Below are 15,560 nucleotides of genomic sequence, written 5' to 3' on the forward strand. Positions count from 1 at the left end.
GCCTCATAAATACTGTCTGATAGAGATAAGAAAGATAATTCCTACCTGGTGCAGATGCAGGGACAAGGAAGTAAAACAACATGATGAAGGTCCCAGAACAAGCTAGTGTGAGGCCTGTGACCACTGTCTCATTCTCTGCTTACAACAGTAGCTTTGCCACTTCCAGGATCAGTAGGTGACAACACCGATTTACAAATATATTCAGAGCAGCCAGCATTCCAAAAAGACAAATACTATTAAAGAAATCTTCTTGTTGCCTTTTGCAATCTGGAATCTGAATGCCTGCTTAGAAAGTAGGCTAACATGGTGGCTAATGGCAGATGTAGTGTCTCCCATCACACGAACAAAGAGGCATCAGTTGTGCTCCCCTTTCCTGTTACCCTGAATTTTTTATACATTGTTTTGAAGACCTCTCCCCACCATAACCAGTGCCTAAGGGGAAGGGCCTTGTCGTGGCGGCACTGCTTATACCAACACTTCCCCATTTTGGTCACAGAGTACTCACTGTGTACATTGCTTTGTCCTATTCCCAGCATGCCCAGCCAAAGAGTGTGCAGAGCACAAGGCAGCATGGCTGAGCCAGGTGGGCGGAGCCAGGAGCAGGGCAGCACAGGGCCCCTGAATGCATAGGGTCGAAAGCAACCACCTTGCTCGCCTTCCCCAAGGCCGGGCCTGATTCCCAGAGATAATAGAAATGCCCTGCTCTTGAGTTCAATTCTGACCCTTAACTTCGGCTATCCAAGGGTATGTCTACACTACCCTCCTAGTTCGAACTAGGAGGGTAATGTAGGCATACCACACTTGCAAATGAAGCCCGGTATTTGAATTTCCCGGGCTTCATTTGCATAAGCCGGGCGCCGCCATTTTTAAATCCCGGCTCATTCGAACCCCGTGCTGCGCGGCTACACGCGGCACGGACTAGGTAGTTTGGACTAGGCTTCCTAGTCCGAACTACCGTTACTCCTCGTTACCGTTATTCCACGAGTTCGAACTAGGAGGGTAGTGTAGACATACCCCTACAGAGTAACTATGACTATCTCCAATCGGGAATCTTATCTTTATTCTTCTCACCCTATCAGAAAGCTTTCCTGACCAATGCTCACTTGAAGTCAACATTTTTCTTCCATCCTAGACTGTGGACCTGATTTGATACTGACCAGCAACTTTTGTAGGTGTTTGTGACTGTGCAAATCACTACCATTCCAATTTGGTAGCACTTTTGCATGGGTGTAAATGTCTCTAGGAAGTGCATGATCTCTTTTTTCTCCCCGAATGACCTAAGATTTGGCTTTTCCACTCCCAAATACCCTCACCATGTACTCGTATTTTTGGTCCTTATAAAGGTAGAGAGGGCAAAGAATATTAGAGAACAGACAGAAGAGAGATAGACAAAGAGAGAGTGGGGGATAAAGCATACAGAGGGAATATGAGAATAGAAATTAGACAGCTGAGTATCAGCTATTGAAATGGAATTCAAAGATCAAAATGATATATTTTATGGTTGAATCTGAGAATGCCTAAAGCAACCAAAGCCCTGTTATATCGTCACTAAAAGTTACTCTTTAGGTATGGCTAAGGTGATTAAGCCTTGCTACTGAGCCAAAGGGAATTGGTTTTGGATACCAAAACCATCCTGATAGTTGACCTTATACCCAAAACTGATTTTAAGCTGCAGTACTGGAGTGGGATGCTGCACTGATAGAAGTGTTATTACTTAAATGCTCTTTCATGCCCCTAATTTCCACCTGCACAATAGTCAAAGATCCGTTTAAAAGTGTGCAAACAATTTAAGTACACAATCAAACTAGGCATGCCAGCAGAATTTCAGTGTCCCTGTTTCAGCCACTTCACCAAACTGTCCATCAGAATTCAAACCAGTCTTCCAAATCCACAGAGATTCCTCTCCCATCAAAACAAAGCTTATATAGGCTCTGACTTGTCAGTGATTCCACTCATTTGCCATTAGTTTGCGAGAGATTGTCATTGCTTGTCATAACTTGTTTCTAGGTACATGGTTTGCAGACTCAGCATTTGTGTTGGACCTGATTCATAGACCATCACTTGAATTTAGGAGAGGAGCAACAAGATGACAGATGGCCACCAGCCACTTTCCTTAGTCCCTAGCAGAGGTGGGAGCTTTCTGTAGGGAGGGCAGGCATGTATCCACTTTTCAGGCTCCATTTATCTCTGGGAAAGGATGCTGTTTGTTCAGGCCACAAAGAGGCATGGAGAAGACCATCTTTTGGAGACTAACTTCTCCCTATGGCAGCATCTTCTTGCACATACCCCTCTGTGACAAATAACTGAATGGACTCTTCAAGTTTCCTACAACCACTGAACTATATATGAGCACCTAATTCATTTTATTAGATAACATGATTGTGAAAGATGCCATATAAAACACACTTCATTCTAAACAAGTATGTTCTGAATTACTGCCAAAAAAATTGTACAATTAAAATAAAAGTATCTTCTGCAATCAAGTATTAGTACAAGAATGTGAGTATATACAAAACATTTATGGCCAAAATCAAAGATGAGTTTGCGGGAGACCAGACTGGTGAAATGTACACCTTCTTTTGAGTTCCTCAACATCTTAGATTATATTACATTTACACCCATTAAGCAGCCTGCATACCTTACACAGCACTTCAGACTGTGATCTACTGTGTATTAGTAAGTGTCACTCATTTATTAAAAAGAAGATGAGCAGCAACTGCTGTAACAGGAGGATTGAGAAATGTGTTAAAGCAGCTTCTTAGTGCAGATGTTCCTCCAGCATAGCTCCCTTTAGACTCTTCCCAAATTGAATGTGGAAGTTTCCCCACACGGGTAACAATGTGATTGACAACAAATCATATGTGTTTAACAAGAGCAAGAGTAATGTGATAGTGAGTGCCATAAGGAGTGCTTGTGCTAATAATGCATACGTGCTAAGGTGAGCTTGTAATGAATACTTAAGTGTGTTGAACGAGTTTATAAATATGTTGCAAGGTGAACCTCTGTCTTTACTGTCAAGATCACAAGGAGAATACTAAAGGAGCTACAGCATGTAGTAGCAGAACAAGTATGGCAACACATCTTCTGCAAATATTAAAAATAAAATGAATTAACTTTTAAAGATTTTCTTCTTTTCTTTATTTGAATAACCTATCAGGGTATGTCTACACTACAGCGTTATTTCAAATTAACTTAATTCGAATTAGTTAATTCCAATTAAGCTAATTCAAAATAACGCATCTAGACACAAAAACTAATTTGAAATAGCGTTTTTCTAATTCAAAATAGCACGTCCACATTGAGTGGAGCCTGAATCAAGGTCAGCCTGGCCGGAACCAGTGCCAGCAGGGCATCAGTGTCGGACTTAGTGTGTGGAGCTGCTGCCTCATGTTAGCCGAGGTCTGTGCTTAAAAGGATCTGACCCCCCATCTCGGACAGACAGTTCTCAGGTTTTTTTGCTTCCTGTTCTACCTCTCTGAGGGACAGCAAAGCAGTTGTGTCTTGGAGTGCTCTGCTTGCCCTCACTCAGGGCACCACGGCACTCTGCAACATGGAACCAGATCTGTCCCAGGGACTCTGCTGCATCTCATGGACACGTTGCCAGCAGCCTAGCTGCACTGTCTGCAGTCTGCCATCCAGGAGGACCATCGAGGGGATGTCAGGATCCAGGGGGCCCTGCAGGAGAGCTTCCACCCTGAGGAGCGCTAACAGTCTCTCCGATCTGCCCCACCGGGGACTTGTGCCCCATTCCTTCCTCTCGTCCTTCCACTTACCCTTCCCTAGCCCGCCCTTCCACATGTATTTTCAAAACCAGAAACTCTTTATTGAACACAACTGGGGAGGGGGAATGGCACAGTGGGGAGACGGAGGAAAGGAGGCGGGAGAGGGCAGGAGAGAGAGTGGAAGAGGGGAGGGGGGAAACTGAGGAGGGAGCTGGCTCTCTGCCTCCCGGGCCGGCACGGACAGCCCCACCCCCCAGGAGTTGGTTGAGGGCAGGGAAGTAGGGGCAAGTGGCAGACCCTGCTACGGCGCCGCCTCTGCTGTGGCGCCACCTCTGGTGGCCCTGGCGTATGCCTGCCGCAGCTCTTTGACTTTTAGGCGCACCTGCTCCTGGGTGCGCCTGTGTCCCTTTTGGGCAGTGGTGGCCGCTATGCGACCATAGACAGCCACGTTCCTCTGCCTAGTGCAGAGATCATGGACTTTGGGGGCCTCCCACAAACCTCAATGAGGTCCATGACCTCCGCACTAGTCCAGGAGGGTGCATGCCGTCTACGGCTCCTGGCTGACCCCTGGGTGCTGGGGGACTGGGCGGAGGACAGCTGACTGGCACTGACTGCCTGGCTCATCCTGGGGCCACTGAGTCAGGGGCAGAGACTGCTGGCAGGGCCGGTTCTGGCAAGTGCCATCTGAACAGAGTCTATCCCTTTAAGGGCCCCGGGTTTGGGGGAGAGGAGAGGAGTTTTCCTGGTTTGGCCCAGAGTGGCCACCAGGGGGAACTGGGAAGGGCTGGAGGCCCCCTAATTTGAAATAAGTGTTTACACAGTACTTATTTCGAATTAGCTATTTCGAATTAGGCATTATTCCTTGTAGAATGAGGTTTACCAAGTTCGAATTAAGCGCTCTGCTATTTCGAATTAAATTCGAAATAGAGGTTTTTATGTATAGACGCTATTAAAGTTAATTAGAACTAATGGCTCAAGGTTCGAATTAACTTTGTAGTGTAGACATACCCTCAGTGTTTCATATTTTGGACAATGTGATTTTCTTTTTAGATGTTGTTTATATTAACCATGTCTGTGTTTAATTAAAATGTCTTGTTTTCTATAAAAATACTCCACTCACCATAGTATCAGACAGATTGTTTGAATATTATTTCCTTTAAGTAGCTTAAAACTAAGGAAGTAAAAGCACAAAGAAAATATTTGGAATAATATTTGGAAGAAGAGTATATCCATGACTGATTATATAACAAAATTTATCACTGGTTGGTATACTTCCATCTATCATGGTAAATTGTATCTAACTCATAAAGGTAACACAGATTCATTAGAACCAGGATACTTTTTATAGTAAATCTAACCTACAACATTTTTTTAATTATATTAAACATGGCCCAGGAAAACAATTTGCATCTCACATATCAGCTATAGTTTAAAATTCATTTAGGGGCAAATCTTCATGCCTCCCCAGAAGCCAATGAAACAAGCTGTGTATTTAACAACCTGCAGGGGGTCAGGGAAAAGGAATCCTTCTATAAAAGGTGCAATGGCTAAAAACTGTGTTATCACCTGCAACTGTTGCTCTAATCCTCTAGAAAAGATTAGAGGATCTGCAGCTACATGGATTTTCCAGGCCTAGTCCATCTCTGCCTCACAAACCTCTCCCACATGATGGTATGTGAAAAAAATTTCCTGACATTCATGGCTCTGGGTTAAAACATCATTTCATTAATCAGATAAAACAGTAAGAACAGAAATACAGTGGAACTTCCATGACCGTTTTAAAGCCGACCTTTAAAAGGATTTGCACATCAGTCCCTTGAAGCTGTTCCTTCCTTACATCTTTGTGATAGCTTAGGTCACAAATACAAATTCCGAACAAATCTGCATTACCTCCCAAAAATATCATTTAGGTTATTCTAGAACTTCACAGAAAGAATACTTGGTACTTTCTCAATAGACATTACAATAGAGTGGTCTGAACAGATCAGTTACACACTATGTCAGGCAGAGATTTCCCTTGTGCTCTACTCCGAAAGCTTTCTTACTGGTGACATTGCAAATGTAATGAATCATTCTTTTCATTTTCTTCTTATAGCACCAATGTAATGACTATGTATGGCCACAGAATTGGTTCCTCTGCACTTCTCTCAGACATTTTTTTGTTCTGAAATATATGAAAATTGATATATTCTTCTAAAGCTAAATGTGTTGAATGTAACTATATTTTGTGAAATTGAATAAACGAACCTATTAATCTTTATTTCATGATGTGCAGTAATGAAAGAGCTCTTCCTGAGCTCAGCTCTTTCTTAAATAATGGAAAATATAATAGACATTCTTGGACATTTGCTGCTATTCTTGGTCTATAACTAACCTCTATCATTATAGTTGCACATTCTTATTGTTACTCAAAAAAGTGACAAATTAGGGTTTTTTATGGCTCATAGTATTTAACTGCTAGACCCTGGGATTTAATATGGTTAACTCTATATATTTTTATCTCTTATTATTCAATGTGGGGACACAGTAAAATGGTATGCTTTCACAAACAGGAGTACAATAATGTGTTTTCAGCATTCACCTAGTAGTGTGTGAAAAATATTTAACTTAACACTTTTTTTAACAACACAGTTGTTGCAAACAAACAAACCTAAAAAACAAACCAAAAACAAAAATCCAACCCCACGACATTTCTTAGTTTTCCATTTTATGGATCTGAGAGGAAACTATATTTCAATATGTACATCTTTGATTAAAATCAGTTAAGTTTGATTTTTTTTATTCATTCTTGGGTAATTTTTTTAAACCTTTGGATATATTTTCCAAAATTGTAAGAAGAAATAGTAAGCTTGAGTGAACTATGGAAAGAGTAATCTACACATTTTCTGGTTATACCAAAAATGCAAAATTACAACAAATCGCTAAGTAGGAACTCTTGTATTTAAAATATAGGACCTCATAAAATAACGTTTTTTTCACTACTGTCATATTCCTTTCAGTGACTCTGAAGGACATCTTATTTGTATATACTTCTCCTTTCAGCTAAAGCATAAAATAGGATGAAGTATAATTGAAAGACAGATATAAAACTAAGAACTGTAATCATCTAATAAAACGAGCCAGTCAACGACTTGTGATTTCAAGGAAGAAATTATCTAAGTGACCACAGATGCAAGAGGAAAGACAACAAAGTGAAGCAAGGCAGTTTCCTGCTTCCCTTCCCACTTCACAAAGCCAACATAGAATAGCTTCCACAGGTTTAAGAGAAGGCAGGAAACTTGTCATACGCCTCATGCCCTCTTCCATGTCCTTCCAAACTCCAATCCACAGGCAGAGGCTCTGTATAAGGAAACAGATGAGCATGGAGATTTATTTATATTAGAAAAGATTATTAACATTTAGGCTAAGTGTAGACTTTTTTTAAAAAAAAATCCATGTTTATAAGTGATATGTTTCTTTTTTCCTGTGTTGTAGCCTCCATCAGTTGCTTCTTTCCACTTTGAATTAATTACTGGCACTGAGATGCTACAACGAGGGCCATATAAGTAATTACACAGATTAGATTTCTGTTCAAAGTTTAAGAGCAACCTGGCAATATTCATGATCCCTTTACACAGACCAGAACCATAAAATACACAGACGTATACATCAATCAGCTGGTGTTTTAGAGTTTAAAAGTGACTTATCTGAAATGGAGTCGTCAGATTGCTCAGCTTTTTTACATTTGATTTAATCACAGTATTCCTTCTATTCCATTGTGATCACATTCTATTTCCTGTTTTACTCTAGGATCATCAAACCATTTTAAGAGCATGGGCAGTTAAAGATTTTGCTCCAAAATGTCCTTTATATGTCCAAATATTAAAACCTGAAAATAAATTTCACATCAAGTTTGCAGGTAAGCTTCAGATTTTAGTGACTATTAGAAGTTTGTTAGCATTCTCTGAAATATTGTTCTGTCAGTAAACTTTGTATTTCATTATACAGGTTGCTTCTACTGTAAATCAAGTATTCCAAACAGAGAGAGAGGTATACTTCCCTTTGCTGCCATGCATTGAGCTGTAACCATGGGCTCAGTGTCAACATACTCTAATGGAAACACCAATGCTGTTAGACAGATTAGTCTGCACTCTATCCACAAGTCAGGAAAATATGTACATACACAGCCTCAGGCTTATGAACATAACCGAAATATATGGGTCACATTTTCTATTAAGGTTCCATTTATACAAATTTTATAATGAATTAATAAATGATTAACAGATGTTTTAATAAAAAATTAATCCATTATAAGTTTTCTTGCAGTCACGTCTCCTAACCATTTATTACACCTTCTATTGATGTGCCCATGAATAGGGTTGGTTGGAAAAAACGAAGTTTCCCACGACGTTTTTAAACTACAAAATCAAATTGCATAGACCCAGATTTTTCTAAATATATGAGTAATTTGATTTACTTAGAAAATAAGATGCTGAAATTAAATTATTTCAAAATGTTGAACTGAAAGAATTTGCTTCATTCTGAAGTAAGTCTAACTGAACTTCTTCATTTTGAATTTTCCATTCAGAAAATTGAAAAATTCTGGACAAAATTAATAATGAGAATAAAGTCAAATGTTGTTTAATGATAATGTTTTGCACTGCTACAAATGTGAGGCTCACCTTGTCTAAGTTAGGAGGCTCTAAAAAGCCTTTTTTTGGCTAACAGAAATGCTGTTAATGGACCCCGAATAAAGCCTTGTTTGAGCTTCTTTGGCCAGAGGCATTTAGATGAGACATGGGAGCTCATGAATTGATATTTATTTAAAGATGAAGGAGGAAGAGGATTGAGAAGATCCTCCAGATTCCACCATGAGAATGGAAGCCAGTCCAGGTAAAAAACTGAAGAGGTAGACACACAGTGCAAGATCCAGTATGTTTCTCAGTTAGATCATTGCCAACATAAGTGCTATTTATTTAATTAAATGTAATGACATGAAGGTAGAACAGACAAGGAAGTATGTAAGTGACCTATTTATAATATTTTGGACCCATATTAAATGCAAAATACAGCTAGGTGCAGATTAACATTCCACCTATAGTGTCATATTACTACTCTGAGGCTTTCATAAGAACAGCCTGAGAAAAGTGTGCTGCTCTTGTTTTGAGCAACAGACAGACAAATGCTCATTTTTGCAATTTGTGTGTGTACTTCTTATAGTACTCACAAAATACACTTTGATGAATGCATCTTATCCAACTTCATAATTTCATCCCATTTAGTTGCTATAAGGAAATGCCACCATTCCCTTAAATATGTGTGTATATACGAGGAATACTTACAGAGAAATACATGTTCATGCATCATACCCCTCAAAATATTTGTAAACTATTTCTCGAGCTGTATATACAGACACTGTTGGCAGTTCCCTTGTGGTGCAGTTAAAACACTTGTCTGTGTTGCAAAACTGCATATGTAAATATTTCATTTTTCTAAAGCAAAAATATAATTAATTGACTATAAAATGCACAAAAGCGCTGTGAAAATATTCTGTTCAATTGTTCCAGTTCACTGAACCATATGCACAACTCTAGGTGCAGCAAAAACAATTTAAGAGCACTAAATAAAGTTCTATTAACAACAACAACAAAACAAGTTCCTGAATTTTGCTCTAAACTCGTTTCCAACCTGGGCACAGGGCCATTCCAATATTACCTCAGTGCAAAAGGCTTCTTTCAAATTTGTTCTGGACTGATATTATACCATATTTCTTCCTTTAAATGATAACTTCTTTCTTCTAGAAGGTTACTGAGCCAACAATATGTATACTTAGTGTGTCTGAAAACATCAGTAACAATTTTACATATAAACACAGAATACAAAACTTAAATAAATCAGTTTCTGATCTTTAAGAAGAAAACCCAACTACTGTATAAAATATTCCAAATAGAGCATTGACTATTGCTTCAACTGCTTTGCAAACTCCCAAAATACCGAAAATTGTTGCTTACATATCAACAATAATTGTTTATTATTAATGATAAAAGAAGTAGAATAATTCTCCATATTTTGATTGTGGCCTTTCATACTATAGCTACAGAGTATAATTGTCTGCCCACACATATCAGAACCCTATACTTACAATGAATCTAACAGCTCCTTATATAATACCAGGGATATGCCTGACAACGTTTACTTTTTCTCTTCAGCCATAGGAGGTGTCTCAGGATCGTCTACATTGCAACAATATTTTGAAATAAGTTAGTCTGTGTCTACACAGCATGCAGTTATTTCAAAATACTGTCAAATTGGAGAACTTCTTATTTTGAAATAAGTGCTGTGTAGATCTCCCTATTTTGAAATAAGCTATTTTGAAATAAGATATGCAATTGACGCAGCTCAATTTGCATAGCTTATTTCGAGTTAAGCCCTGCAGTGTATGCATTCTCAGTTACAATCTGCTCTTTAGGCTATTCTTGGAGCACAGTAACTCAGTTCTGCTTGTTGGGGGCATATTGTAAAATGACATTGAGCCCCCAATAAACTGTATTTAAATCACTGATCCTTCCTTGTCTTGTTTTGTACAGATCACGTTGTATGTGAAGAGGAGTTCAAATATGCTATGTTAGCTTTAAATTGTATCTGCCCAGCTACATCTACGCTAATCACCCTGCTGGTTCATACCTCTAGAGGACAGTAAGTATACCCAGACTGATATCACAGCTGCTTTGGAATATACAAGTATATTACAGGACACCATTGTTCAACCTCACTTAATTCAATGGCTCTATTTATATTACAGTACAGAGGAAGGGAAATAATGAACATTTTCCTCACAGTGATTTGTAACACAGATTTTCAGCTTTTTCTTGAACAGTTAGAGCTCCTACATTTTAGTACACTTTTCATGAAATGTTGAAATTTTGTGCAAAGTGAAAATGTGAAGCAAAACATTGTTAACAGGTTTTTATCAACGAAAATAGTGGGAAATATAAGGAAAAGATTTGTTTCTAGCTTGATAAATTTAATAGTAAATATTTCAAAATGTTTTGCATAGCCCTACTGAAAAACAACAATGAAATTGTGTTAATTATGCATTTGTTAAATAGAACAGCTGTACTTTTGATACACATATTTTGAAATACTGCTTATTTCAGTGAGTACAGTGAGTACAACTGCACTCTTCCCAACAATAAGTCCTGCAATGTTTAGTACCTAATGCTTATGTTTTCAAAAAGCAGAATTACAAGTTAACGGGTAACTTGTAGAACATAACCACAACCCCCCATTAGTAACTTTGCAATATTACACTGTATCAGTGAATCACAGAGCTGGAGAAGGGCGTATGGCCTTGATTTTTCCAAAGTGGCTTTTATTTGTATGAACGCTCAACTTTATTCACCAAGTATATGATTTTCAGAGGCATAGGGCACCCATGACTCCAGCTGATATGACATGTGGATGCTCTTCTTTTAAATAAATACATAAATAAATAAATAAGATCTTGTCAAAAGTGGGCCCAATAAATTGAGGCACCCATTTACTTTTGAAAATTATGACCAGTAACTCAAGCCATAAGAACTCAAAACTGTGCCCATCCTGGACAACAGAGAGTATCAGCTTCTTTCTGGCTAATGCAAGGAATGGGGCCATCTCAATACTATTTTCACTTTGTGCAAGTAAGAGACAGCTCTGATACTAGATCTACGCAGTCTCTGGATTTGAAATCCAAGAACTTACATTGTTCTCAGTCTGAATGCAGAGGACCAAGAGAGAGACACCCATTATGTTTTCACAAAATCTAGATCTGAGGGCCAGAGCATCAGCTGACATAATCACTTTAGTTTCATTGACTTCTGAGGTACCTCAGTTTAAACCAGCTGAGAATCTGCCCCAATTGAGGAAGTTTCCATTAATGTTCTAGGTTCTAGCAGGAAGAAGAGCTGAAGAGATATGGATACTGAGGCTATGTCTAGACTTCAGGCTTCTTTCGGAAGAACCTTTTTTTGGAAGTGATCTTCCTAAAAAACTTCTTGCAAAAGAGAGTGTCCACACACACAAGCGCATCGAAAAAGTGATCTGCTTTTTCGAAAGATAGTATCCACACCGAATGGACCCTTTCTTGCATGTAAGCTGTAATTACTATGGATGGAGTGACCATCAAGGCATTGGTGCTTTTTCTTCTTTGCTCTTCTTTCGAAAGAACTCTCTCTTCTCCATCCACAAACACCTTTTTCCGAAAGAGCTTTCGGAAGAAGGCTTCTTCCTTGTAGAAAGAGGTTTACCAATGACGGAAAAACCCTTCTGTTCTTTCGATTTACTTGTGGAAGTACATGATTGCAGTGTGGACCTAACTCAGGTTTTGTGGGAAAAACAGCCGTTTTTCCCACAAAACTCTGGAGTGTAGACATACCCTGAATTCCTAATAAGATTCAGACAATCTCCTTTAAACTCATTGAAAATTCCATCTAATTTGTATATTACAGTGAGAACATAAGAGGCGTGTGATTTCTTTCAATAGTTAATTTGTAACTTACTGAAGTACCCTTGTGAGAATAGCACCAACAGAGAGACATATTGAAGTGTATCTTCCAGTACACTGGTGAATGCTTATATTATCAGGACACTTAGGTTTTTACTATAAATATACATTTCATGAAGCTGCCATGGGCACCTTTAATATCCTGACATTGAGCGTGCAGAGGCATATAAGCATCATAAAGGCAATTAGAGTAGTCCCCTGTGATTAGGATCGGGAATACAATATTTGCTGCAGGAAACGTTTGCTACTGTGCTAGAATCTGCTAATAAGAGTACAGTGAAATAGTCTGCATGCCTCCCAAGAACCAAGAGGAATGTATTTGAATGCATTTGCTTGAGCACACAGAATTCAGAGGCTTGAAAAAACAACCTCAAACATTGAAATGTTATACATACATGTAGCTGCTTTTTTAAATAGGGTTCTTCACCTGAAAAGTAATTAACACATGAAAAATTCTCCTCTTCCCCCATCTGGCACTTAAAGCCTTTAGCATTTTATTTACAACTCAGGCAGATTCTCCATTTATAGAAAGTATTGTTTTCTATGTTTCTAGACCATTATACAAACTTAATATAACTGAATGTGAGAATTCTTACTATTATTAGCTTACTTCCTGCTGTAAGGAAGGTTGTTAGAGTAACCGGTTTATGGTCTGATTCTTCACTTTCAAAATTGTCAGTGTTCATTACTGAAAAGATGGAAACTTCTTGTGTTCATAATTGCCAGTCTTATTTTGCATCCTCAACATAGCAAATATGCAGAAACTCATGAGACGAAATAGCGGTGGAAAGATTATAAAAGGTCAAAATGAAATGTTTTTACCTTATTACAATGAGAAAGACAGAACAATTCATTTCTTTTGCATCAATTAAATGTAATCAAAATCAATACATTCCCAAGAAACGTATCAATTTTGACAAAACTGTTCCATCAGAATAATTCACATGAGCACTAGGACACACTATTACTTCTGTGAAATTTTGCAAATTACTTTTTAAAATAGGAAGGACAATTTCATGTTACTAATTGATCCTGCTACTTCACTACTAAAGCCCAGTGAAGTCAATAGGAGTCTATCCACTGAATGAGCTTTGGATCTGTTACAAAATGAGATGCTATTTTCTCATTCTTATGCAAATGTTTCCAAGGTTTAGGAGAAGCCGATCATTTCATAGTGCCTCCACTATGCTACTAACTTGATTGGACAACATTGGCCTGTTTAAATGGGACTCCTGATAGTTTGGTTCTGAATCCATGCTGTTTCGTATCTCTGAATCAAAAAACCTGGCTCCAATTGGACCTTAACCACAAATTCTACCCTAAATGTAATCCTGATTCATATATTAACACAATCTTCTTGGATTGGCTCTAACCATGGTATGAATTTAGATATTGCATTCCAAAAAATATTTGTAGTATTAGTTTTCTTTTTGACATGCAGCAGCTATAGAAACCGAGTGTGTGGGTTGGTTTTCTAAAAAAAGAAAAAAATCCTAAAAATACACCAATGCTTTTAGTTTATCATTCCCCTTCAGATGGAAAAGGGGATTTTAAAAAATCAAAATCAAACTTAGATAAAGTTTACTATAAATTACAGCATAATCAACAGAACAACATTAGCCCTCTCACTAACCAGCTGTAAACTACAGCTTTCTTGGCAAGCCCTCTTCACCAGATGGGTCTTTTATTTTATTTTGACCATTTTCCTGTATCTCCAGTTCCTGTTCACTAGTCTCCTGATACCTGTGCTGCCAGCCATAATTGGCTAATTTGGCTCTTCGTAGGGTTCAGAGTTTCCAGCCAGAAAGGATCATCAGCTCATGTAATCTGACCTCACCCAGTTACCTCTAGTTTGCACCTGATAACATTTCAGTTCTCAGGAGACTAGACTGTTGTGTGTCCCACACAGAGAACAAGAAAGGCTGAGGTGCCACCAATGCAATGGAAATAATTGATTACATGAGATATGGCCGAGCAGGAGATCCACTTTTGTTACAAAAGTTGGCAAAATCCTTTTATGGTTCCCTGCAAATGTGACTGTGGAAAAATCTCTTCTCCTACCTCCACCTCTTCCCCACTTCCTCCCCCCAAGTGTGCCCTATCCCCACTCCTCCCCCTCTCCCAAAGAACTTCCTGAATGCCATGAATTAGCTGTTTGTGGTGCTCTGGAAGCACTGGAAGGGCAGGGGAGGAGTTAAGCAACTGAAAATGCTGCAGCCTAGGACTACATGAGCTCAGAAGGACTTTTCCAGTAATGACTACATCCAGATACTCAAGGTTGGGGTAGGACCATCCATGAGAACTGAGCGCAGGGAACCTGTGCTTTCCATGACACCCCTGTTGGCACAAAGACAGTATGGAGGGAGAAGCCGTTTTATTTGATTAGAATAAAAGTCAGCCTATATCACTGAAAGAAAGTAGAAGAGTTGTTTGGAAGAAGCAGTCTGCTGAGTCCAGGATGCAATTGAGGCAGATGGAAGGACAAACAAATGGGATATGTTTAGACTACGTGACTCCATCGATGGAGCCATGTAAACTAGTTTACCCAACATAGTCAATGAAGAATCCCCGATTCTTAAAATAAAAATGGCCACTGCACTGTGCCGACAATCAGCTGATCTGGCACAGTGCAGCAGTCTAGAGGCGGATCGGTCGATAAGGGAAGCCTTTGTCGACCACTCCCTTATGCCTCATTAAACGAGGTCTACAGGAGTTGTCAACAAAGGCTTCCCTTGTCGACCGATCCGCGTCTAGACTGACATGCTGAGCTGGATCAGCTGGTTGTCAGCACAGTGTGGAGGCCATTTTTATTTTAATGAAGCGGGGATTATTTAAATCCCCGCTTCACTGACTATGTCAGGTAAACTAGTTTTCATGGCTCCGTCAACGGAGCCATGTAGTCTAGACATAAATATGGAGACCAAAGGGAAGGGAGAGAATGAAAGCTGGAACAACTTGGGTATGGAACTGAGACTTAAGATCTGAGAGGGAAGAAGCTAGTCTTCATTGGGCATTGGTTGAACAAGGAGACAGAGCAGAAACCAGTGGGTGGGTGAATAGAACAGAGGACAGAAGGCACAACTGGTCTGATAAGAAGTGTGTGTATGGATTGAGAATTGGCAATGGCTGAGAAAAGAAGCGGGGACAATGATCCAGGGAATGAGACCAAAAGAATTGCCAAGTGGAGGGAGGGACATTGGATGGAAGGCGTGGGGTGGGAGACTAGAACTGAGAATGGAAGAGGAAAAATGGAGAAACTGGAAATGGCTGGACAAAAGACTGGGATAAGAAGTGGAGAATAGGACTCTATGTAAGAG

At 39.3% G+C, this 15,560-nt stretch overlaps 1 protein-coding gene across 6 annotated transcripts in view; it reads left to right on the forward strand.

Moving 5' to 3' along the window:
- The window catches only part of KCNT2 (potassium sodium-activated channel subfamily T member 2), a 321,535-nt gene that overhangs the window by 178,780 nt on the left and 127,195 nt on the right, over positions 1–15,560 (forward strand). For all 6 annotated transcript variants that reach the window (XM_075936723.1, XM_075936724.1, XM_075936727.1 and 3 more), the window contains exons 14-15: positions 7,512–7,620; positions 10,289–10,397. In XM_075936723.1, the coding sequence (XP_075792838.1) occupies positions 7,512–7,620; positions 10,289–10,397 (218 nt within the window). The remainder of the gene's footprint in view (positions 1–7,511; positions 7,621–10,288; positions 10,398–15,560) is intronic.

The sequence above is a fragment of the Pelodiscus sinensis genome, chromosome 9 (assembly GCF_049634645.1).
Source record: "Pelodiscus sinensis isolate JC-2024 chromosome 9, ASM4963464v1, whole genome shotgun sequence".
NCBI classification, from domain to species: domain Eukaryota; kingdom Metazoa; phylum Chordata; order Testudines; family Trionychidae; genus Pelodiscus; species Pelodiscus sinensis.